The sequence below is a fragment of the Formica exsecta genome, unplaced genomic scaffold, assembly GCF_003651465.1.
Source record: "Formica exsecta isolate Colony F162 unplaced genomic scaffold, ASM365146v1 scaffold201, whole genome shotgun sequence".
In the NCBI taxonomy this organism is placed as follows: domain Eukaryota; kingdom Metazoa; phylum Arthropoda; class Insecta; order Hymenoptera; family Formicidae; genus Formica; species Formica exsecta.
The window spans coordinates 1,474,868-1,498,661 of NW_021849308.1; the positions used below are offsets into that span (position 1 = coordinate 1,474,868).

Consider the following 23,794-nt stretch of genomic DNA (forward strand, 5'->3'; position numbering starts at 1 on the left):
AAAAAGTCATCTATCTATATTTTTAAACTTTCTGTGTAAAAAATATATAATTCAAAGATAAATTTTAATGTTTCGTTAAAAATAAAATTAAAATTAGAAGAAGAATAGGTATTTTGATCAAAGGACAGGAAATTAATTCTTACATTCGATAAGCCTTATTCAATCCTTTTATTCAAAATAGACACAGAAGGAAATATTTCTATCCCAAGTCATTCGTTTTTTTTTTTTTTCATCAATTCAAAGCGTGATGAGAGAGATTTAATGCGAAAAAGCATTGTATATTACTATTTATTCCTGCTCGTAATGGAGTCTAACAATTTCAAGATTCGATCCGGGATGCTTAACGCGTATATGTTTATAAACGTTGTTGGACTGCTTGCTCTTCATGCCGCAGTAAGGACATTGAAATCTCGGCGGACTGCCACACTCGAACCTGTAATGGCGCAACATATGATGCACGTGACGATAGCTCCGCTGGCACTTTGGGCACGCGTATCTAGCAGAAAATTTATTATTCCATTTAATTCCAATATTCACTACCACAAGAAGCTAAAAAACAGAAATTTTTTTAACAATTCGTAATATATATTATTAAATTAATTATAATATTATTAAATGTGCATGAAACATAAAATTATGTAACATAAAAGCAAAAAAAATTTAATTCTAACTAAGATTTAATTGTAGCAGCATGTCTTCTAATTTATGAATTGTTTTGGATGATCGATAAATGTGAAATATTATCGTGAAATTGTGATAAAAATTAAAAATTATGAAAACTAGTCCGGTAAATAAAAGAAACAAAATAATTTAAAAAAGTAATCTTTAACACTACTTATAGTAAATATCAAGTTTTTTCTTTCAACTCACCTGGTATTGCTATTATCCGAGCTTCTCGTCGGATGTTTCTGTCGTCGCCTGTAATGTGACAACCACGACGGCTGTCCCTGACAATGAGCTTGATGATCAGATGCATTCGAGGTCGATGACATATACGTCGGATCTGAAAGCAAAAGCGGAGAATCACGGTGAAAAGTACGACAAAATATACCAATATTCTCCAGGACAGATCAAAAGGGAATAAACAAAGATCACGAAACACACAGAGCTCGTAAGATACATCGATTTCGACAGCTCGGTTTTATTAATCGTATCTATCGAGCAGTTGTTATAAAAGCGACCAACACATACTCTCGCAAATGGATTAGTACAACCAAAATAGGCAACAAAATTATGCTTCCAGGTTGAAGAAAAAAATCAAAGAGTCATCTCATCTCGTTCAACTCCTCGTGCACGATCAAAATTACCTTCCGGATCTTTATTTATATATATAAATTGTTTATATATGTAAATTTACATTTTCCCGGAAAAAGTTGCATCAACATGAATAAATTTTTTAGATGCAGGATGAATCTTTTTAAAAATAATCATTATTTGTTTCTCTCATGCAAAGAAAGACACAATCTCTAAAGACAGATTAGATTTCGCGACATTAAACCTGTCCAATGCAAAATGTTCAACGTTATGCATTTTTATAATTGTAAATTAGAGCTTGTACTTTGTTGAGTGAATAGATTCGTTGCAGCATTCTGCAACTTCGCGCAAAATTCTGCAATTTTTGTGCCGCATGTATCATCGCACTTCTTATATCATCAATTACAATAACACATACAATAATTACCATTCCTGGCCGCATACGTATTTCGTATGACAATGTAATTTTGTTTAAATTACATTTATTGCGGGCAAAGGATGATATATCGACAAGAAAATACAAAATAAATGAAAACAAATAATTAAATAAATTCGATATTCGCATGAGCATGTTTGCTATGAATACATTGCCGATTTATATGTTTCTAATCGCCTCACACTTCTCTCTTCGTTGAATAAATTGTCTTGTACAAACAATCGTCGATATAGCAATTCATCAAAAACACGTTGAAGTTAAGGATAATTTCGAGATGCGATCAGAACCAACTTTCGTACCGGTTTGTCAGTTGTTCTCATCAGCTGATTAGTTCCTTTGCGCGTAATGCTTTATGTTTGTAGCGATGTCGATCAGAAAAACGCGCATTCCACGATGCAGCGCCCTGATGTGTCTATACACATTCGATACCTCTTTCGAACGCATCTCGCAGTAAGGACACTTGAACCTGGGCCGCTGGCCGCAGTCGTAGCGCACGTGTCTGTTCAGATTCGCCTTTCTGGTGAAGCCGCTCGGACAGTTCGGACAGTAAAACGCCTTGGAACTCCTGCGACGTGACAGATAGTCCCAGTCGACTGGAACAAAAATCCACCACGCTAATTCAAGATTGGATATAAGTGCGTAACGCATACCGACGTCGATTGGTGCATGCAATATAATGAGAGCAATGAAAACTGATCTATCTATAATATCGTATATTCGGTGGAAGCCATCGAGAATCTTGCGAGCGAAAAACTATGGAAAGTGTAGCGCAATACGACAAGTCTGAAACAGAGGAAAGATTAGAAATCTTTCGGCAATGGGCAATAATCGGCGGAGAAGAGAACGAGGGCAACAAAGAGAAGCAATGATCGACGGGTGATAGAGAAAATGCACTTTAATATCCTGTCCGTGGTATAACAAATGTAGTACAAAGAATTCAACATCGAGTATGATCAATAATGATCGAGAAAATTGCGCTAGAAACGTGGAGCTCCTATAACAATGAAAAAAAAAAGCTTCACGACAAATGTCAGATTATTCCGGAAACTGTGCGAATTGTGGATCGGGAGTCTCTCGAAATCTAGTTATATCGCGTCAGGATGCTTGGGGATACAATTCCTCATATTTAACACGTCGATGGCGAAGACGTCGTGATTCTCGTGCAAGCGCTTGACATGCTTATAAGTGTCCCAGGAATACCGCGACATGTATGCGCAGTAAGGACACTTGTAACGCGGCTCCTTGCCGTTGCAGGCGCTCGTCACGTGCCGCTTCAAATGGGCCTTCTTAAAGTAACCGTTGGGACAGTTCAAGCACTGATACGGCCTGTCGTTCCAGGGACAATAGGAATACCATCCTCTGATATCCTGATATCCTGAAACATAACCGGCAGTACCATGCCATGATTTCTCAGTGTAAAAACGCAAGTTGCGAAAAAAAACTATCTTCCATACGAAGAAATTCTTTTCTTCTTTTACGGAAAATATGATATATTTCATAAGTAAACGTAGAGAAGACTTATTATATATAAACTCGCAGATATGCCATATAGAGGGATCAAAAACAAATTGCCACAAGAGTAATGTTCTATTTGATATGCTTTATCGTGCATCGTATTTAATATAGAAATTAGATTCTGCAAGCTTAGTGATAATAGTATAATAATAGCGTAATAATCAAGTAAGAATAAACATATACATTTTATATTAAACGTATAGATGTTATAAAGTGTATGCATGATTATTTAACAATACTAAAAATAAATCGCAACAATTTAACATTAATTTTCTTAGTCGTTTTGTTTGTAGTTTATACAGCAGGAAAGATGATAAAAAATAAGAGAAATTAACGTACACTCATATATATATGCATACAAAATTATCGCATAGCTCATTGCATAAAAATATACATAATTAATTAAGTATAAATTGCATGCTTGAAGTCTCAATTCGTACAAATAGTATATAATCTATCGTTTATCTCATCAGTCATTTAATAATTAATTCTTTCTTACAAAAAAACGCATTTACACACCATTCTATCCAATATTTGTACAAACCAAAAAATATTCATAGACATTCGCTACAGATTTCCTAATGGAAATCGACTTTATTAGCAGTTTGTGCTGCTGTTTCTTTTTAACACATCGGTAGTATTCAATATAATTGTAACAATGTAAACCGTTTCGATCGTCTCGCGCTCTTACGCCATCGTATCGCAAAAAAATCAACAAGTTATTGAAGCATTAATTACTGCTAATAATTCTGAAGTAAAAACTAGGAGATATAGATTTGTGTTTCATATATAGAAATACATACAGTGGAAAGACATAATAAAAACATAATGGCAGGATCTATTTTTCAAAGTCAAACGGACGTCGACGAATTCTTCACGATGTCTAAGACCAAGACCTTAGAATTCTTGTGTTTCCTTCTCACGTGGCAGTAAACGTCCGATGTCTTTTTACTGCGAAACTGGCAATACGGGCACTGAAAACGCGGTTCCTGCCCGCACTCGTACTTTAAATGCCTTGTCAGGCTTGGTTTCTGAGCAAAGGCACTGTGACACTTTGGACACGAAAACTTCTTTTTCTTGACGATGAAAAAACTAGGATTGCTTTTCGTTGGCGGATCGAGATCTAGAAAAAGAAAAGATAATGGAATGATCAACGTCTACGTCTGAAAAACTAGATTAAATTAAATATTCAGACATTTAAATTGAATCTTCTTCGGGAACAATCAATGTTACGATTAGTCTAAAACAATTAGCTATAAACAAGTTGTCGTTAATCATTAGCATGCTTTCGTCTTAAAGCAAATCTGTATAAGCTGTTTTTAGTTACAGGAATTAAACAGGGATTAAAAAGAGAAAAATTATTTTAATTAAGTTTTTAAATACAATTATGTCAAACAAATACAATATTTTTAACACTCTTTTAATATTTTCTTTAATATTTTTAACACTTACGGAAGCGTTGAAAAACGTTCAACAGAAGCTTTCAACTTTATAAATTTCCTATAATTGTTGTACCAAATGATTTCATTTAGTTTCTTTATCAATATTTACAAAAAAGCATTAATTTATATCATATAACGTATAATTTTATCAAATTTTCTTTAAGTTACGAGATATATAAACTAATAATTTCAGAACAATTTAAATTATTAAATTTCATCGCATAAATGCAAATTTATTTTCTCTTAAATAATAAAAATTATATTAAATTAAATGGGAAAGTATGTAAATCTCGAAAACAAATAAATAATAAATTCCTCTCTCGCTTCGTGTATCTCGATGTTGGCTATTGTTAATATCCGTCTAGATAAAATAGTCATGAAAATTTCTCGAGACTCACAAAAAAATGTGACGCGATACATGCAAATCGCTGCATTAATAGATATGTCATGAGTTTATGGTAACATTGAAAACTTTATTAAATATCAGTTTTACAATAATAAACCGCATGATATACTCTTATCAAAATTTTAAACACTCTCTCTTAACTGAAATATAATTAAAATAATTAAACTTAACTGGAATACAATTAAAACAATTAAACTTTAATATTTGTTTCATTCTGCTCATAATTTTCTGATGACAATATTTTTTAATTTTTAATTGTCTACGACAAGAAAAATATTTTTATTCTTTATATCCTTTTCTGATATGCGCACGCCCTTAATTTCCAAGAAATATAAATTTTTTGTATATGTCAAAGTACGTATACATATTTTTATATTTTTATATGATAAGTATAACCACCGTTTATATAAATTGTGCAAAAAAACAATAGACAATTATTTAAAAAAGTATATTAGTAATTCTCATTTTTGTTTCATGTCAAACATGTATGTGTAAATAACTTGAATATCGTATCCCAAAAAATTAGAAATTTACAAAAAAAAATCCACGTTAATCTCTAATTTCATTGTTTTCAAAAATAATCTTTTCACGAATAAAATATTTTTTCGTATCTAACAAAAATAATACTCTCCGTTCAATATATTATTCAATTCTCTACTTGTGACATGCACGCACGTTCCATATTTTACACATATCTACATTATCAAGAACTCTGTATTTTGTTTTTAATCGTAATTTAGAAAAGGATTCATTTGTGAGTTTCCGACTGTTGAAAGATGTCGATAACATAGACGGTGTAGTCTTCGTGTTTGGCCCGAATGTGCTTCCGTACATCGGCCTTGACCTTGCACATGTAGTAGCAGTAGGGACACTTGAACCTGGGCAGTTGACCGCATTGATAGCGCAGATGACTCATCAAGTTTCTCTTCCACGTGAAGACGCTCCGACAATTTGAATTTGGACACGGAAACTGGCCTGATTTGCACCTTGATCTATTAGTCCCAGGTTGTCTTGTCCAGCACGCGGATTTTTTGTTATCTGAAAAAGTAACGACTCGTTCGCGATTAAAAGCTTCAATAATACTCATTAATGCGTGCGAAAAGACAGAGTACATATTGTCCCTGAAACAAGAGAAACATTATCATCAAAATTGCAAATTTGCGTATAATCTCGACACTTTGATTAAAACGGGGTCTATCTTCTTACATGAACCTCTTCCTTTCTTCTTTCCAAGCTGAAATTGCAATTTTTAATTGCATCTGTTTGATCCGTCTTGTCTGTGTGACGTATTTTATTTAATATTCAGAAGCAACAACTTCGTATTTAAACTAAATGTTTACCACATATATGATTTTCTCAGTAGGCTGTTTTTAAAAGCGAATAAAACGCGGGTACATATATTTATTTTTATTTATTTATTTAATTTATTCCAATATGTTTTAATATGTATATCTAAATACAAGTTTGACCAAATACTCACCAAAAATCTAATATAGTTTCTAAAAAATTTATTTAAACAAACAGTTGGCATTTTGCGCGAGTATTCGCCAATATTGTCCATGAATTTTGATCAGATAAATAGTTATGATCAGTCTTATGTCGTCAGTTAAGTTAGAGATCACTTAACAAGACATATTCAGAGTATATCAAATACATAAAAAAACAGACAAATTTCTCTATTTCACGACAAACAAAAAACAGCATAATTATGTTTGCCAATCAGGATTACTTTCACATTTCTCTTCAAACAGATCAATGACATAGATCTTTCGATTCTTATGCTTGCGGATGATATGCTTCCTGACGTTGCCCTTGAACTTGACTTTATAATCATCACAATAAGGGCACTTGAAGCGCGGCATACGACCGCACCCATATCTGAGATGCTCCGTCAGATTCTTCTTCCACTTGAAGACACGGCCGCAGTTGTTATTCGGGCAAGGAAATTCGATTTCGATGTCGTCGGAGAACGATGTGTCAAAAGTTTTAAAAGATTCGTTAACATCTGGAAGCAGAAGAACAAAAGGAGATGTTCAATTAGTCCTGACGCAAAATCATACGTCTCTCGAGTTAATAAGCCGAAGAAACCGATAACTTCTTTGTCACGAGTGTTATCTTCCAAAAATGAAATACATAAGAACAAGTAAAATAAGAATGCTGACAAATAAAGATATGACCACGTAAAAATAAAATACTTGACATCTATGAGTACCACACTCAATACATAACGATTATCCATGAAATTCTGCGTAGCATAAATTCCTTAGGTTTAAAATGCAATATTAAGACATCAAATTATTGTTGATTTATTATTTGCATGTATGTCTGCAACAAAATGAAGGGATAACATTGAAAAGATAACTATTGTTTTCATTAAAGAAAAGAAGGATAAAATATAAAAATGTGGAATTTAATAACTTCAACGAATACAACAATATATTAATTTTTATTTCTCTTTTTAGAAATAGAAATGTGACTCTAATTTAATATATTCAATACATTAGATAACCTATTTGTTAACATAATTTAAAAATCATATATTTATATAAGCATCTTCAAGAAAAAATTAAGTTTCTTTAAATTTCTTTTTTCATTTTATACCAGAGACAATTTTAAATTTGCACAGATATAAAAAAACTAATTTAAACATTTAATAAATAATTAATAATAACATCTTGAATCAGTAATAACATCGCATAAATTTCTCTCTTCATTATCAACTTTATTTAAAATATCCGTGTTTGACTTTTGCGGCATCTTGATCGTTGTAGAATTTTAATCGCGATATGACCAGTGTAAGGATAGGTCAGTAAAAGTCTCGATTAGCTTCGTTGTTCGTTCATCTCCATGCCGAGCGTGGAGCAAGAATTCTTGAAAATGTCCACAACGTAAATCGCAAAATTCTTGTGCTTTCTGATGATGTGTTTTTTCACGTCGCCTTTGGCTTTGCAGCAATATTTACAATAAGGACATTTGAAGCGTGGCATAAGACCGCACTCATATCTGAGATGCCTCGTCAGATTCCTCTTCCAATTGAAAGCGCGACCGCAATTGTGATTCGGGCAAGGAAATGATCTGATCTCATTATCGATGTCGTCCGGAAACGATCTGCTGAAGACTGTAAAAGATCCGTTAACGCCTGGAAGTAGAAGAACAAACGAAGGATGTTCTGTCAGTCAGTTCTGGCGCAAAGCCTTGGATCCCACAGGTTAACATGCAGGTGAGATCCAACCGCTTCGTCCCAAGAATTATTTTCCAAAAATGATGTGCGCAAAAAACTAAGAACGTTGAAAAATAACGATGTGACAACGTAAAAGTAAAATATCCGATATCTGTAGAGTCACCCCATTCAATACATGATAATTGTTCATGAAATTTAGCATGTCGTAAGTATTTTTAGATTCAAAATGCATATGATATTAATAATTAATTAAATTTTAATAATAAAAATAATGTAATAAGACAATAATAACTAAACATTAGACAATTACGTTTTGATAAATCTCTAGATCATCTTCCAGCATAATCCAGACGAATATTCTATATTTATCTTCTGACAATATTTATCTGACAAAAAAAATTATTATCTATTTGTCAATTGCCACAATTACATCTACAATATAAAAGCAATAATATTGAAAAGATAACTTTATTATTTTTACTAAAGAAAAAGGATAGAATACACGAATGTGGGAATTAATAGCCTTATCTAGAAGAGATATTAATTTTTATTTTTCTTTCTAAAATTAGAGAGATAATTCTAATTTAATCAATAAATTAAATACGCACACATTAAATAATTCATTTGTAAATAGAATTCAGAAATCCTATTATACATATATAAGTATCTTTCCATAAAAAATCAAATTTTTTTTTAAATTTTTTGTTTTGTTTTAAACCCCAGAGACAACTTTAAATTTGCATAGACATAAGAAACTTAATTTAAACAATTATTAATTTTAACAATTAAATGATTAATAATAATAGACATAAGAAATTTAATTTAAGCAATTATTAATTTTAACATTAAATGATTAATAATAATATTTTAACAATCAATAATATAACATCGCATAAATATTTATTATCCATCATTAATTTTATGTTAAGAAAACGTATTCGACTTTGCAGTGTCTTGATTGTTATAAAATTTCGATTGTTATAGAATCGCGGTACAACAATCAGCATCAAGCCACGTGAAAACAAGTCTCGATTAGCTTTTTTGTTCGGCCACCTACATGCCGAACGTGTAGTAAGAATTCTTCAAGATGTCCACGACGTAAACCGCGTGGTCCTTGTGTCTTCTGATGATGTGTTTTTTCACATCGGCTTTGGCTTTGCAGCAATACTTGCAATAGGGACACTTGAAGCGCGGCATAAGACCGCACTCGTATTTAAGATGCCTCGTCAGGTTTCCCTTCCAATCAAAGGATCTTATGCAATTGGAATTGGGACAAACGTAGAATCCGCCATACCGCTTTCTGATTTTTGTATTCATGTCCATGTCACATAGTCTTGTCGCGAAGAAGTCTGAAAAGAACAAGGATGTCGTTGTGAGCAGAATGATCTGCGATTTGTTTGACAAGACGTACATATAGTAAAGCCCAAGGATTAGTTTTAATCTTTCTAAACATTGTTGCATTACACTGTAAAGATATATATCTAAAGAAATCCATTGTAATCTGACTAATTTAACCTGAAAGTATCGTGTAATCACATTTTATTTGCATTCTTACATCTAGAATTTATATTGAATTTATATTTATAACAAATTGGTCGCAAAAAATTTAACATAAAAACTCCTTTAAAAAACATAATTTTATTAAATCGTTCAAACTGAATTCAATCAGAAAAAAGTCCTTAAAAGTAAGTATTAACATTAAACAGAAAAATGTAATTGAAAAGAATAACATCAGTGTAGTTTGACTGATAAAAAATTTATCTTCCATTTCTTTCCCTCAAAAGATTTATCTTTCGTTTCCTAAGAAGATTGGTCCTTTATTCTTGAAAAATGCAATCTCTATTAATTTCTAGGAAGACATCTTTTCGTTTTATCTTCTAGAATTTCCTTAATTATTATTAAAACTTTCATTCATTCATTCTCTCTTCCTCTTTCTCTCTCTTATAAGAAAATATCAATTTAAAGTTTCATTCTTTTTCATCATATATTTTACTTCTTCTTTACTGACTTTTGATATTTATAGAATAAAATTGGAAAAAAAGAAAGAAACCTTCTATTCACAAGTTACGTATATATTCAGGATAAATAATTGACTGCTATAAAAATGAACCTTTTCTTTAACGCAACCACATAACTTAAAATTAAATAAGATGAAAAGAAGAAAAAAAAACAAGTCTCTCTGTTTTTTTTCTAACACAGTAATAGTTAAACGTGATATTTATATAACGTAATTCACGATTTTTTAGAAAATTATTTTCTTATTGTAAAAAAATTATTTCGAAATATGTACAATGTGTTCGACGACGAACATTGTACATGGTTGTATCGAAAAGTTTCAAGAATCTAAAGTGCATTTCATAAATCGCGGCGCACATCGGAAGTGAACCGGGATCATTCAGAGTTGGTGGTCAGGACGTAGATGCTGCAATCCTTGTGCACTCTTTTGATGTGTCTACTGATATTAGCCTTCCATTTGCCGCAGTAATCACAATGGGGACATTTGAAGCGCGGTTCCTTGCCGCACTCGTTGCGCAAGTGCCTCTTCAGGGTGCACTTCCATACGAATATGCTGGGACACTTGGGGCATTGGTATTTTTTGTAATTAGCGTTGATACGTCGATTCTTCCATGTCTTCCTGTAGAAGACCGCAGGATAGACATCTGCGAACATAGAGCGATTCCGATCGGTTATTAGACACGTCAAAGCAATCGCGTGCGAACGCATCGACTTGAATATTGATTCCCATATGACTATTCAAATATAATAATAAAGAAATAATTAAATTCAAAGTGTTTCATAAATTTAGTATTGTGCAGTAGCTATAAGCTCGGTATAAAAACGAAGATAATAAAAATGATTTGTTCTAAAAAATGCGGGTGTAATAATGTGGATGATGATGGAATACATTTTTTAAAAATGTATATAATTTAATCATTGCGTAATATATAGCGTCGAAGAGATGTCAAGAAAATTAGAAATCGTTATTAGTGTGTCAAAGAAAAGTATATGAATTATTACTAGCTTATTTTATGCGACACTAAATGTATATTTATTAATCAGTGTTAATCTATGTATTTATTTCGCATATAATCTATATAGAATCTGGCGCAATATCGTACAAAATTATTATTATTATTTACGCAAATAATCATTCGTACAATCTTTTTTACAAAAGCATTATTTATCATTAATAATATAATATACACGTTTCATGTTTTAGCTGGCAAAGAAATCGTTTTCTTGACGCAGCGCTTAATCATGTCGACGGTTTGCACCTCGTTCCTTTTGCAATTGGCGCGGATGTGTTTGTAAACGTCACTGTGCAGCTTTCACCGGTGATTACAGAACGAACATTCTAAGCACGGATTCTGCCTGCACACGTACAGGAGATGCTGTATAAGGCTCCTCTTCCGCTTGAAACCGCTGTGACAAATCGGACAACCAACAGTTAGACCGAATATTTGGAACGCACGCTAGAGCAAGATATAAATTCTAGGCATCATGAAACAACGAAAAGATCGGAACAAAACGGCTAGCCTGGCGGATTTTATTTAGACACTGGCAATCGTGTTGAAAGTGTTACCATAATGCCACAAATTCGGAAACATCATATTCATTGTTATCGAGTTGTAATCTAAAAAAAACTGCTTTTACAACACTATAAGTATGATGTAGGATGAGGATTTATTGCAAATATAATACTTACCATTTATAGCATCTTTAATAGACACACACGCACATATGGGTCTATTAAGATTCATAAAATTTGTATGTATTCTGAAGAATTTTATTTAACATCAAATAATAAGAATTTTTCTCTATCAAGTATGAGAAAATTATTAAAAGTTTACTAAGTCTAATAACAATAAATATACATTATCTTCGTCAATTTTACAAAACATTACCGTCATAAAATTAATACAGCTTATACATATACTATAGATAATTAAATTTGACGCAATATAGACTTAAATTGCGATCTAAACAATTAATCCCTTGCGTTGCTATTATATAATTATTATACATTAATATACACATTATCAATCATGTGATTAACGGAAAATTATTAGCAATGATAACTGGTAGTTCAGCGTATTCAATGGCACTTTTCATTTATCCTATATAAAATAATTTCACATTAAAAAGAGCCATTTTTTCGTTAGATATTTTATTAGTGAAAATTATATAATAATGATAATTGGATAAAAAATAATAATAAAAAATGTGCAAAATTAAAAATTAATAACATATTCTCTTACATTGTAAAAAAATTCGTCGTGTAAAACGATCAATGTGGTTTGTGGACGTAACGTCTGACAACATCGAGCGCATACACCTCTCTCTTCTTGTGATTTCTGCGCACGTGTTTGTAAACGTTGCTACGCAAATTGCAATGACGCTGGCAATACGGGCACTTGAATCGCGGGCTTTGTCCGCAAGAATACAACAAATGCCTCCTAAGGCTGTTCTTCATCTTGAACATGCGATTGCATGTGGAGCACGGGTACATCCTCTTAGTGGAGAAGGATTGCAGTTCTGCCACGAGAAACTTCTGGTCACCTGAAAAAGGCGCAAGCAAAGAGCGCGCGATCAGTAATGCGGAAAAGTTTCTACTCGTTATTTATTTTCTACTCAATCTTCTTGTCGCATATCTTGACTGTGAATGAAAGGAAGAAGTAATAAATAATCTTTTTAAATAATAATAATTAGCCAAAAAAAGATTTATTTGCGTGTGTGCTCGCTCAGATTACAGCTGTGAAAAAAGAAGTTACCGTAGTTGTGAAAACAGGAATATTCCTCTCAACCGAGAAATTACTCTTGTAAAATTCGCACTAATGAACGTTCGAAAAAAAAATAAATAAAAAAATCTCGATTAACCGGTCGTTGAGGCTCCATCATTTCAATTCAACGAAATTATCAGTGATATGAACATCAAATGTATGAATGTCGTTTCAATGCTGAAAAAAATACCGGATCATAATTAATGCTACATCTGCATTTATCATAATAAAGAACGATATCGTATTAATATATAGCAATTAGAAAAAGAAAATCAAGCAGTGCATTTTTTTCTTTTTCGGAAAGATAAGGCACAGAATAGATGCGTAAGTGAATTTTTAATAAATTATGTGATACAGTGCTACCTTTAGCAATTCTTAAACATCTTGATTTTATCAGATTTATGATGTAATAGTTGTTATAATTAGTAGTTCATTCATCATCTATGAAAAATAAAAAGCTTCTTTTACAAATACATTTTATGATAGCTTTTAGATTGACAATTCTATTAGATTTGTCAAAGCAAAAAAAATGTGTAATATAAATTTTTTTAAATATTTACACAATAAAAAAACTTATATAATTTTTCATAAATCCTACAATCTAATACAATCTGTGCAATTTACAGCGCGTTATTTCACAATTTTCAACATAAAAATTAGAATCTATAATCATGCATATAAACTCTGATTAGATTTTCATGTATCCTCATGATAATTAAAGAAAATTATCAGAAAATTAAAAAGAGATGTTAGTCATTGTAGCTAGTAAAGTTTGCATAGATGGAAGAAAAATAAAAAGCAAGAGCCTTTTAAAAGCAGAAAAGAACAAATTAAAATTAAAATTATACCATAAAAAAGTGATATTAATCGAAAAATCCACCGCTATAAAAAATATTAAATACAAATATAAGAATATTACATATATAGTGAAAGAACGGATAGGATTATGCGATGCAGTGTGATAAAGCAAGGCGAAGAAGTGCTCCTTATTTAATATTAATTTATTATCGTATTAATATAATTGCACGTATTGATATAATTGTACAAATGAAGGATGCGATCGGACAGGAAAAGAGGAATGTACTTCATCAATTTCTGCCGATATCGATGCAACGAACGACAGCGCCCTGGTGCCGTTTGCGCACGTGTTTATAGACATCGGAGGTCCATCTCGAGCGAAAATCGCAAATCGGGCATTTGAAGCGTGGGTTCTGTTGGCACTCGTAACGCAGATGCCTCGTCAAGGAACCACGATGCGTAAACGAGCTCCCGCAATTGTTGATACAAAGAAACTTTCTGCGCGTTGGTACTTGGACGCGGTGTTGGGGGAAGCGAATGTATTCTGGCGGAATCGAGGAAGGCCAAACGTAGTAAGAATTAATGCCTGCAACAGAACATCCGTTAATTGACAGCGCGTCGTTTTGTCAAAATTGTCAAAACATTAACTTATACACCTTCATTGTATCAACACAGAGATCGACATAAGAATTTTTTATACGGAACGATTTCGACAAAGTAAAACGAAGTAGATAACCATTTTCCTTGAGATTTATTTAAAGTTACATCAAATTCGTTATACTATCAAATACAATGATTACAATATAAAAATACGTAGCTTGTTCAAAGCTATTTTTTTATTCCATAGATTTTTTCCCTCTTAATTTATTCGGTGTCATGTAATTTCAATTTTTTAACAATATGTAATTCATCAAAAAATATTATAGCGTTGATAGACGTGCAAACAGAAAATATACAATTTCTCCTAAAGATACATAAAATAATAAAATATTCTAGCAAACAGAAACTTATTTCTCTAATAATTCTTCAAATATTTATAAGATTCGCATTTCTCGCAAATTTGCGTGAACGATCGTCGTATAAACAACAGTACTAAACAAAAGTTACCTGCTTGTAAATAAAAAAATTCCGCGACAAGGAGATAAAAAAGATTTCACGACGAATGCTCGTTAACCAATATATGTACACGTCTGTCGGAGACTTTATGCAATCTGCGCATGTGTTTATAGACATTGGAACTCCATCTCGAGCGGAAATCGCAGATCGAACACTTGAAACGCGGATTTTGCTGGCACTCGTAACGCAAATGTCTCGTCAGGGAACCATAATGGGTAAACGAGCTCCCGCAATTATTGATACAAAAGAACTTTTGGCATATAGGTCTTTTAACGCGACGCTGAGACAAGCTATTGTATTCCGGCGAATTCGAAGAGTGCCAAATGCAAGGGTTACCGCCTGCAACAAAAAATCCATTAATTGATAACGCGTCGTTTTGTCAAGATACTAACTTACACACCTTCACCCTCATCAACACGAAAAATCGGGATAAGAATTTTTTCATACGAGTAATCTTAAACGACTATTCCAAACAAAGGAGTCTCTGTAAAACAAAGTAAATAACCATACGCTTTCCTTGAGATTTATTTAAATTTACATAGAATTCGCTACACTATCAAATATTAATATAATTACATCGCAAAATTATGTAATCTGTTTGAAGCTGTTCTTTATAGTTTCTTTTTTCTATTAGTTCTTAGTTTATTCGTTATTATATTATATAAATTCGAAGCCGATTTTTTAATAATACATGTAGTTCATCAAAATATATAATATCATCGTATTGACATGTACATAAACGGACAAAATAGTTTCACATCAAGATAATCGTCACTGAGAAAAGATCGCATTTTCGCTGTTGCAAGATGATCATAATTAGCAGTTTTTCCGATTATCGAACTCTACATTTATCATTTACAGCTTTCATTATTATACTTACATTTACATTTATAAAAATATGATGACGTACCAAGTAGCGTTGGAAAAATAGTACAAACTATACAAAGATAAATCTAAAAATAAGATATTCTAGCAAATTTATTTCTCTAATAATTTGTCAAATATTTAAAAATCTAAATGCGATAGTTCACATTTCTCGTACATATTTGCGTGAATTAATAAAATGATGCCAAACAAAAGTTAGCCATATACAAATAAATATTCTGCAACGAACAATATTATTAACATTCGTCACAAAACATGATCGTCACCTAATACATAACGCGAATGAATAAAATAATGTCAAAACAAAAGTTAACTATATATAAGTAAATATTCTGCAACGAGAAAATGTGAAAAACTTCACGAAGAATGTTGAGCAACTAATATATAACGTATATCGGTATTTTGATGATATTTGCGCACGTGTTTATGGATATTGGAGCACCATGGAGTACCATTCGAATAATAATCGCAGAAAGGGCATTTGAAAAGCGGTCTCCGTTGGCACCTGCTACGCACATGCTTCCTCAGTTCATTGCGACGAATAAAGGTACTTCCGCAGTTGTAAGCACAAATAAACTCCTTGGGCGACGAGAAACGGCGCCGAGTCCGACGATTGTTCCTCAGTGGATCGAGTTCTTCAGGAATCGGAGACAGCCGAACGTAGCAAGGATTAACATCTATAACAAATGATCCATTATTGACGCATCGTTAATCGATCGTTTATCGCGTCAAAAAGTAAAAGTTAATCAACGCACGCGCTAATTTATGTATCAGTAGAAAGATCGAGATAAAAAAATAATTACAAACAACATATTTCCGAGAAAGAACACTCGTTAAAATCATGAGACAATTGTATTCTTGAAATTTTTATTCGATTACAAAGATTTCGATCTTACATTATCAAGTTCAACACGATCATGTTGCAAAAATATGTCTACAATAAAAATTCATCTTATTCGAGTGAACAATTTCTTGAATATCGTGCCACCCCAGAAAACGTCGCATGTAATCTACAAATTCAGTCTATATGCATCTATAATCAACTACGTTGTCAAGAGCAAAAAGTTGTTAAACAATCAGGCATATAATTGTCAAACTATAAATAATAAAGATTAATTCATATGTCTATAAATTATAAAATGTGTATTTATTTATATAACATAAATAAAATTTAAACAATATAAATAAATATACAACAACACACACACAGAATGGCGTTTTATCATTCGGTTGATCGATATCGTTTCGATCAGCATCGTTTCGACTACATCTCGTAGCTATCTTGCTCGGGAATGATCTTCCGTCGTCAAATAAAATAAAATTCATGAAACTTATAATGTTCGCATCTCGATTAACTGTCTTGCTTGATGCGCATGTCGAGGACGTAGACTCGCTGATCGGGATGTATCCTGCGCACGTGGGACCTCACGTTTGACGAGTGCTTGGTTCGGTACGAGCAATAGGGACAGTTGAACCTTGGCAGCTGACCGCACTGGAACTTGAGGTGATTATACAGATTGTTCTTGCGTGTAAACACGTTGCCGCACTTGTGGCAAGGATAACTCTTGTTCTGGCGTTTATCGTCGGGATTATAGCACTGGGCTAATTGCTCGTAATATTGTTGCCTGATAGCCGGTGGAGTTTCTGGAAACAGAAAATTTCGTAACGTAATTCGGGGCGATAACTTGAAACGCGGATCAAGACAACATTGCCGCAACATCTTGCGACGAAGGGAACCATTTCCGTTTCTTCCTAAGTCATCCTTAAGAGATACATCCCGGTACAGCTAGAACTTCTTACGAATCGCGTTCGTCGCATAATAAGAATCAAATACATTTTTAATTTATTTTTATTGACAGACCTAAATAAGAAAGAAACCTATCGTTAACTATGCGCTATAAAAAAATCGATAAGATAAATAAAAGTATAATTCAAATATTAATTTTTTTATTTGTAAATAATGTGCGTAATCTAATAATATTGTGTGTTATCATGGAAAGGATATAATAAAGTAGTAATTTTTTTCAATGAAATAGTATTTATTATATATATATTTCTAAATGATTTCTAAATTAAATTCTCATTACAAATAAGACAATGTAATTTATATAGTCTTCCTCGGTGATTCGTCATAAAAAATATAAACAAGCAAATTGTCATATATCGCAACAAAATTGTTTTATAATCTATTATCCAATAAACTTTCCAATACATGCAGAGGATTATTTGTCAAACATTCGAAAAATCATATATAAATTTGTATGAAATAAGATACACAATATATATAATACATATGGAAACGTATAAATGTACTCACTTATATTCTGTCCCTAAAGTAAAATTATGAACACTTTATCCTAATGGCGCAGAATAATAAGGAGGAATGGAATAATTTGGCACAATGTAAAGGACGTAAATATTGAGTTGATCTTTTTTTTAAATGCATCGTACGTAAGATATACTTTATAGGAGCAACGTACGTGAGTCACCGCGATTCGAGTCAATTTGAATACAGATACGTCGAATAAATGGAATTTGAACTGGAAAGAATTCAAGAGAACTGCGAGACTTCGGTCTTGCGTATGTCCACCACGTAGACCCGATTGCCAGGATGTATACGGCGTACGTGGGCACGCACGTTCGAGGGATGCCTCGTCCTGTAGATGCAGTAAGGACAATTGTACCTCGGTGGTTGGCCGCACTCGATCCTCCAGTGATACTGCAGGTTTTGTTTCATGCTGAACACGCTGCTGCAATTGCCGCAGGGAAAACGCGACTTTACGCGCTGATCGCTCCTATTTGCGACCGACCTATTGTAGTTTCTCTGCAACGTGTGCCTCAGCAGCGACTCGGAAGCTGCAAGAAGAAAGCACACAAAACGTCATTTATAAAGCCCGTAAAAATCATCAAGTTGCGTCTTCGCTAAATCTCTACACTGACCTTACACCCGGCTGTTCAGAGCGAGAGAAAGAAAGAGAAAGAAAGAGAAAGAAAAACGCGCGAAAAATTAGTCTTTCCTCGAAATGATTAATTTGTCCCGGCAAACCAATGTCAACTTCGATGTTAAATCCAATGTTATATATCCAGATCGTGTGACCGGCAATTATGCTTGTTACAATAACAATGGGTCTTCCGGATAAAAGGAGGAGGGGAAAGAAAAGAGATATATGCACGCGAGGGGCATCTCTCAGAACTACCGTGTGCGTGTTGCTCAGTTAAAGACGATCCTTTATTCCGGGAAACGACACATCGCTCGTCGTACTTTACGCGAGCGCCGAGCTGCCGTCTTGCTGCCAGCTGAGAATGTCGATGACGTAGACCTCGCAATCAGGATGCTTCCTGCGCACGTGGGCCCGCACGTTTGACGTGTGCTTCGTCCGGAAGGAACAGTATGGGCAGTTGAACCGCGGTGATTGTCCGCACGAGAACTTCAAATGATGCTGAAGATTATAGCGCCAATTGAAGGATCTGCCGCACTTCGGGCAGAGATACACCTGTCTGCAGACCTGTCGTGGATGCTGAGGATGTTTACGGACCGACCGCGGTTTCGCGTCGTACCTATGTTGCACGCTCGTCGAAGAGTACTTGTCTCCTGAAAAATTCAGATGTCCTATCGATTAAAAATTCGTAAATCGCTAGATGTTCGAAAACGCGAATAGACAAAGTCGATATAGAAAGATAATTCGTTGCGGGATTTTTTATATACGTGATAGCGACGCGAAGATATGAGTAGTCGACACATTTTAATATTTAAGATTAATTGAGAACATTACCTTCGACGACAAATATCTCAACGTACTCGATTGCCAATGAAGTGAAATCGATATAAATCCCTTATTAAACGCAAAATCGCTTATATTTATTATAACACAGTAAATAAAAGTACAAAAAGATTGTATAAAATAGTGCAGCAGCTGTTGCAGTTTTTACGAATAATTTGCAGAAGTATAATATCGAGAAATTGAGTTTCGAATCAGAAATTATTTTTTATGAATATGTATATATATGCGTTGTATATAGCGATTGTTGGGGGCACAAAAGTATTGCTTTTTCAATCAATGTATTAAAATGATGAATCATTCCATTGCCGATATTTATCTGCGATATCATTACATGGAGAACAATGTAGAATAAGTACTGAATAGGTAAATAATAAATGAATTAAGCTCGTAATGATAAGGTTTCTACGATCAAATCAATAATAAAATCATATTTCGGTTTTTCTTTTAACAGAAGTTTAGTTATTTAAAGTTGATTATTAAAATTTTAATCTATTTTTTGTTAAAGAATATTATTTTAATAAATTCATCAAAGAATTCAGAAATAAAAAGAACAACACTCAATATAAATGGAGATCATTTCGCTTTAACGATTGCACGCAATTACATATCCCCGAGAACAATGCAGTATAACGCATGTCGTATAATGACAAAATTCGCAAAAGAAAAAATAAAGATCTTATCGATAAATTCTGCGCGTTTTCTTATGAGAAAGATCAGTCTTCTTCTCTCAAAGATGTGCGCGAAAAAATTAAAAAAAAAAAAAAAAAAAAAAAAAAAGAAAAGAAACTTTTGTTAATAAAAGAAGAAAAGTCCCACACGGTATTAAACAGCCTTGATTTTATACTACGAGCCTACATCGATAACATACACTGTTTTGCCGAAATGTTTCATACGCACGTGCCTACGCACGTTCCATATGTACTTGGAGCAATACACGCAATAGGGACAATTGAATCTCGGCAACTGACTACACACAAATTTTGAGTGATAATAAAGATGGTTCTTGAATTTGAAGACACTCGGACATTGAGGACAGGGGTACCTCTTGACGAGGAAGTTGCCGTCGACGGCTTGCCGATACGTTCGCGGATGTTCCATCGCCGAAAACGGAATAATACAATCTAGAACAGAGGCGAAAGAAATGTCCCGTTAGAATTCGTCGCTAGTTCGCAATTTAAAACTCATGATGATCTCGACACGATTCGAAATTATCAATCTGAACATTTTGAATGGAAATATATATATACCGCAGGAATGGCCGAAGAGACATCAAATCCTGAGATTATAGTTCGACCCTGAGCTTCAAACAATTAGCATTTTTTTCTTCTTATTGAAAGCAACTTTTACTCGATATCGAACAAATATAATCTCTTGTATAAGTTGAATTATACATTTTACTTTGCTGATTTATTGCAATTCGTTTACAAAAGACTCTAGCAATTGATTCAATTCTCTTTAGGATCACACTTGGTATTTTAGATACATTATTAGTAAATAATTTATTATCAATATATATAACAATTAATTTTTCCATCATATTAAAAATTAGATTGTTTGATTAAAAGATGGAAACATTCACTCTTAATTAACTATATCTATGTAAATAGTGAACAAAAAAAATAAATGTAAACGTAAACATATAAACACATAAACACGTAAACATGTCAATGTAAATCGTATAGAAGATATATATCATAAAGAATATAGATGTTAAAATTCAATGGTGTTTTTATTTGGTACATACATGTTTTGATCACGTAATTTATATAATACATAATACAAATGAAAACAAAGTCTCGCGCTAAACAAAAAGTCATGGTCTGTCTTTAAAGTGCATATTAAATAACAAATAAAACTTGAAAAAATATATGAATGCCTTAAAAAATTTCTCTATAGAATTCGTAATAAACAATATAACTCAGTAAACATATTTAAAGAAAATATATCTTAAACTTAATAATACTGAGCTATCACATTATTCAGTCGCAAACTCGTATATGATATACACATATACAGCACATACACACGCACACAATACATATACATAATCTGAGATATGTATGGCGGAATTTAAATTAAATTAAAGGCGCGCAATTAAAGGCTTTATGCAAATTTTATGAGCTTAATTATCGCGGTACAATATCATTCCTCGTCGCAGATATACTGTTTTAATATATTTACGAATTATTATATTGTAACATAAAATTTTTTCAGAGCAAAAAGATTAGAAATCTAACGTTAATTCTAAAATGGCAATGTAATAAGCATTAAATGATAAGAATATTCTTTAAAACCGACAATCGCCAAAAACGATAATCGCAAATATTAAGCGATTGTTGCTTCCTATCAGCTGCAAAAAATATGTCTTTTGCATCAAAAACAAATGAATATAATCTAAGCAATATATATCATTATTAATAATTTTATAATAATAATAAATAATTATTTAATAGATATAACAATATAAAAATAAAAGAAATAACAATATATAATTTTAGACATTTGATATAGAATAAATTCTTAGGTGATTTTTAATGTAGATGAATTATACTCATACGCGGACAATATAAAACGGCGGTATTGTACATTTTTATTAACAACGCTTGTACGATGTCAGAAAAATACAGCGGTATCTTATGCTATTTATAAGATGATTTTTCAAAGCTTCTCAAAACTTCTCAAAGTTTCCTTATGTAACTAAAAATTTTCTTTACAACATCCTCCGTAATTAAAGAAAATAAATATCGATATCGTATAGAGAGAGTAACGATTCGCTACATTTTCTAGTAACAAGACATATTTTCAATTCTTTTTTACAAATTATTGTCCATAAGTGAATAATAGATTTCTCGATTAATCGTGACTAACCGTCTAACAAGAAGACACTATTGTTGGCACTAATCTTCCGTCAGAAAACGTCTTTAAATAAATCACTGTACTTTCTTCAAGTCGAGATATGCACAGCCACACCTATCTTCCATATTCGCAGCTTTGGATTGCAACTCTTCAAGTCGATTAAGCAAACTTAAACTATGAGAGACGAGAACAGTCAATGCTGGCAAAAACTCTGGGTGTCCTGCGTTCCTGAAAAAAAAAGAGAACATCCAGGTCCATATATTATAACCCGTATTTGCACGAGATCTATGGGATTCTTACGATATTCTTCGTAATCGCGAACAATACCGTATATCAAGGACGGAGGAATAAGGATTTCGATCTCTACCGTTCTTCCCAGTTGCGGCGCTTCGGCGGGAGGAAGATCTTCTTTCGAAGAGCGAGCTAGCTTTCTCGATCTTCGCGGCTCGTCGTTCTTCGGAACGAGGAATGACGTCGATCTTCCATCTTTGCTGCTGCTATTTTTCCTGCTTGCACAGGTCGATAAAATATACATCCCGATCGGAATGTAATTTTCGGACGTGTCTGCGCGCATTTGAACTGTGCCCAGCGCGGTACTCGCAGTACGGGCACTGGAATCGCGGCTCCTGGTTGCATTCGTACGTCTGATGGTAGGTCAGAGCGCCCTTGCGGCTGAAGGCTCTATTGCAATCCGTGCAGGGAAACTTCTTCGCGCTCGCATCCGTCCCGATCATCGTCGACGCCGTCGTCGACGGATTCGACGTAGAGGACGTAAGATGATAGGACGGAGGATGATAGGACGACTGGAGGATGTAGCTCCGCGTGACATCGAATGTATGGTAATTCATCTGAATTCGGCCTGAAACACAAAAAAGACGCGCCGCTCGCGTCAAATTCGCGACACGATATGTCCGCTACAGAAATAGCGGGGATAGAAAGGGAGAGGGAATCGACGATTATGATTTATGTGTGTCAAACCTTCTTCAGTTGCAGTCAGTTATAACGATGATAAGCGAGGATGCGATCTTCGTGAAATTGAAAAATTGTCGATGATCGAACGGAGACGCATATTTTTCTGTTAGAGGAATAATGAGAGCAAGCAATAAAAGATACAAATATTGGTCTAGTATTTTTTTATGCAATCGTGTGATTTTATTCTAAAAAAACAATAAATGGATGCACTTGATATTTCGCGTTTGTGCAACAAAATCATAAAACTATATATGTATCTATATATATGTATGTATGTAAATTAGTAAAATTATATTGAATTGAAGAATAAATGATATAAATTTTACTATGTCAAATATTTCAGTTCCCATAACGCTTCGTAAATAATCTT

General features: G+C 33.2%; 1 protein-coding gene and 1 pseudogene across 37 annotated transcripts in view; both read right to left on the reverse strand.

Annotated features, from left to right (window-relative positions):
- The window catches only part of LOC115234691 (longitudinals lacking protein-like), a 272,992-nt gene that overhangs the window by 195,561 nt on the left and 53,637 nt on the right, over nucleotides 1-23,794 (reverse strand). The window contains exons 7-8 of one of the 37 annotated variants that reach the window (XM_029805946.1): nucleotides 871-1,003; nucleotides 274-496 (exon numbers count right to left, since the gene is read on the reverse strand). The exons of 29 other annotated variants lie outside the window; for them this stretch is intronic. In XM_029805946.1, coding sequence (XP_029661806.1) covers nucleotides 289-496; nucleotides 871-1,003 — 341 coding nt within the window. In that variant the 3' untranslated portion in view covers nucleotides 274-288. Of the gene's footprint in view, nucleotides 1-273; nucleotides 497-870; nucleotides 1,004-2,760; nucleotides 3,066-3,568; nucleotides 4,329-6,744; nucleotides 7,059-8,763; nucleotides 9,584-14,088; nucleotides 14,400-15,593; nucleotides 16,492-18,546; nucleotides 18,671-19,011; nucleotides 19,407-23,794 lie in introns of those variants that run through there. 7 more of the 37 variants (XR_003883949.1, XM_029805961.1, XM_029805969.1 and 4 more) reach the window with 7 other exon arrangements.
- LOC115234694 lies at nucleotides 21,301-23,731 on the reverse strand (annotated as a pseudogene).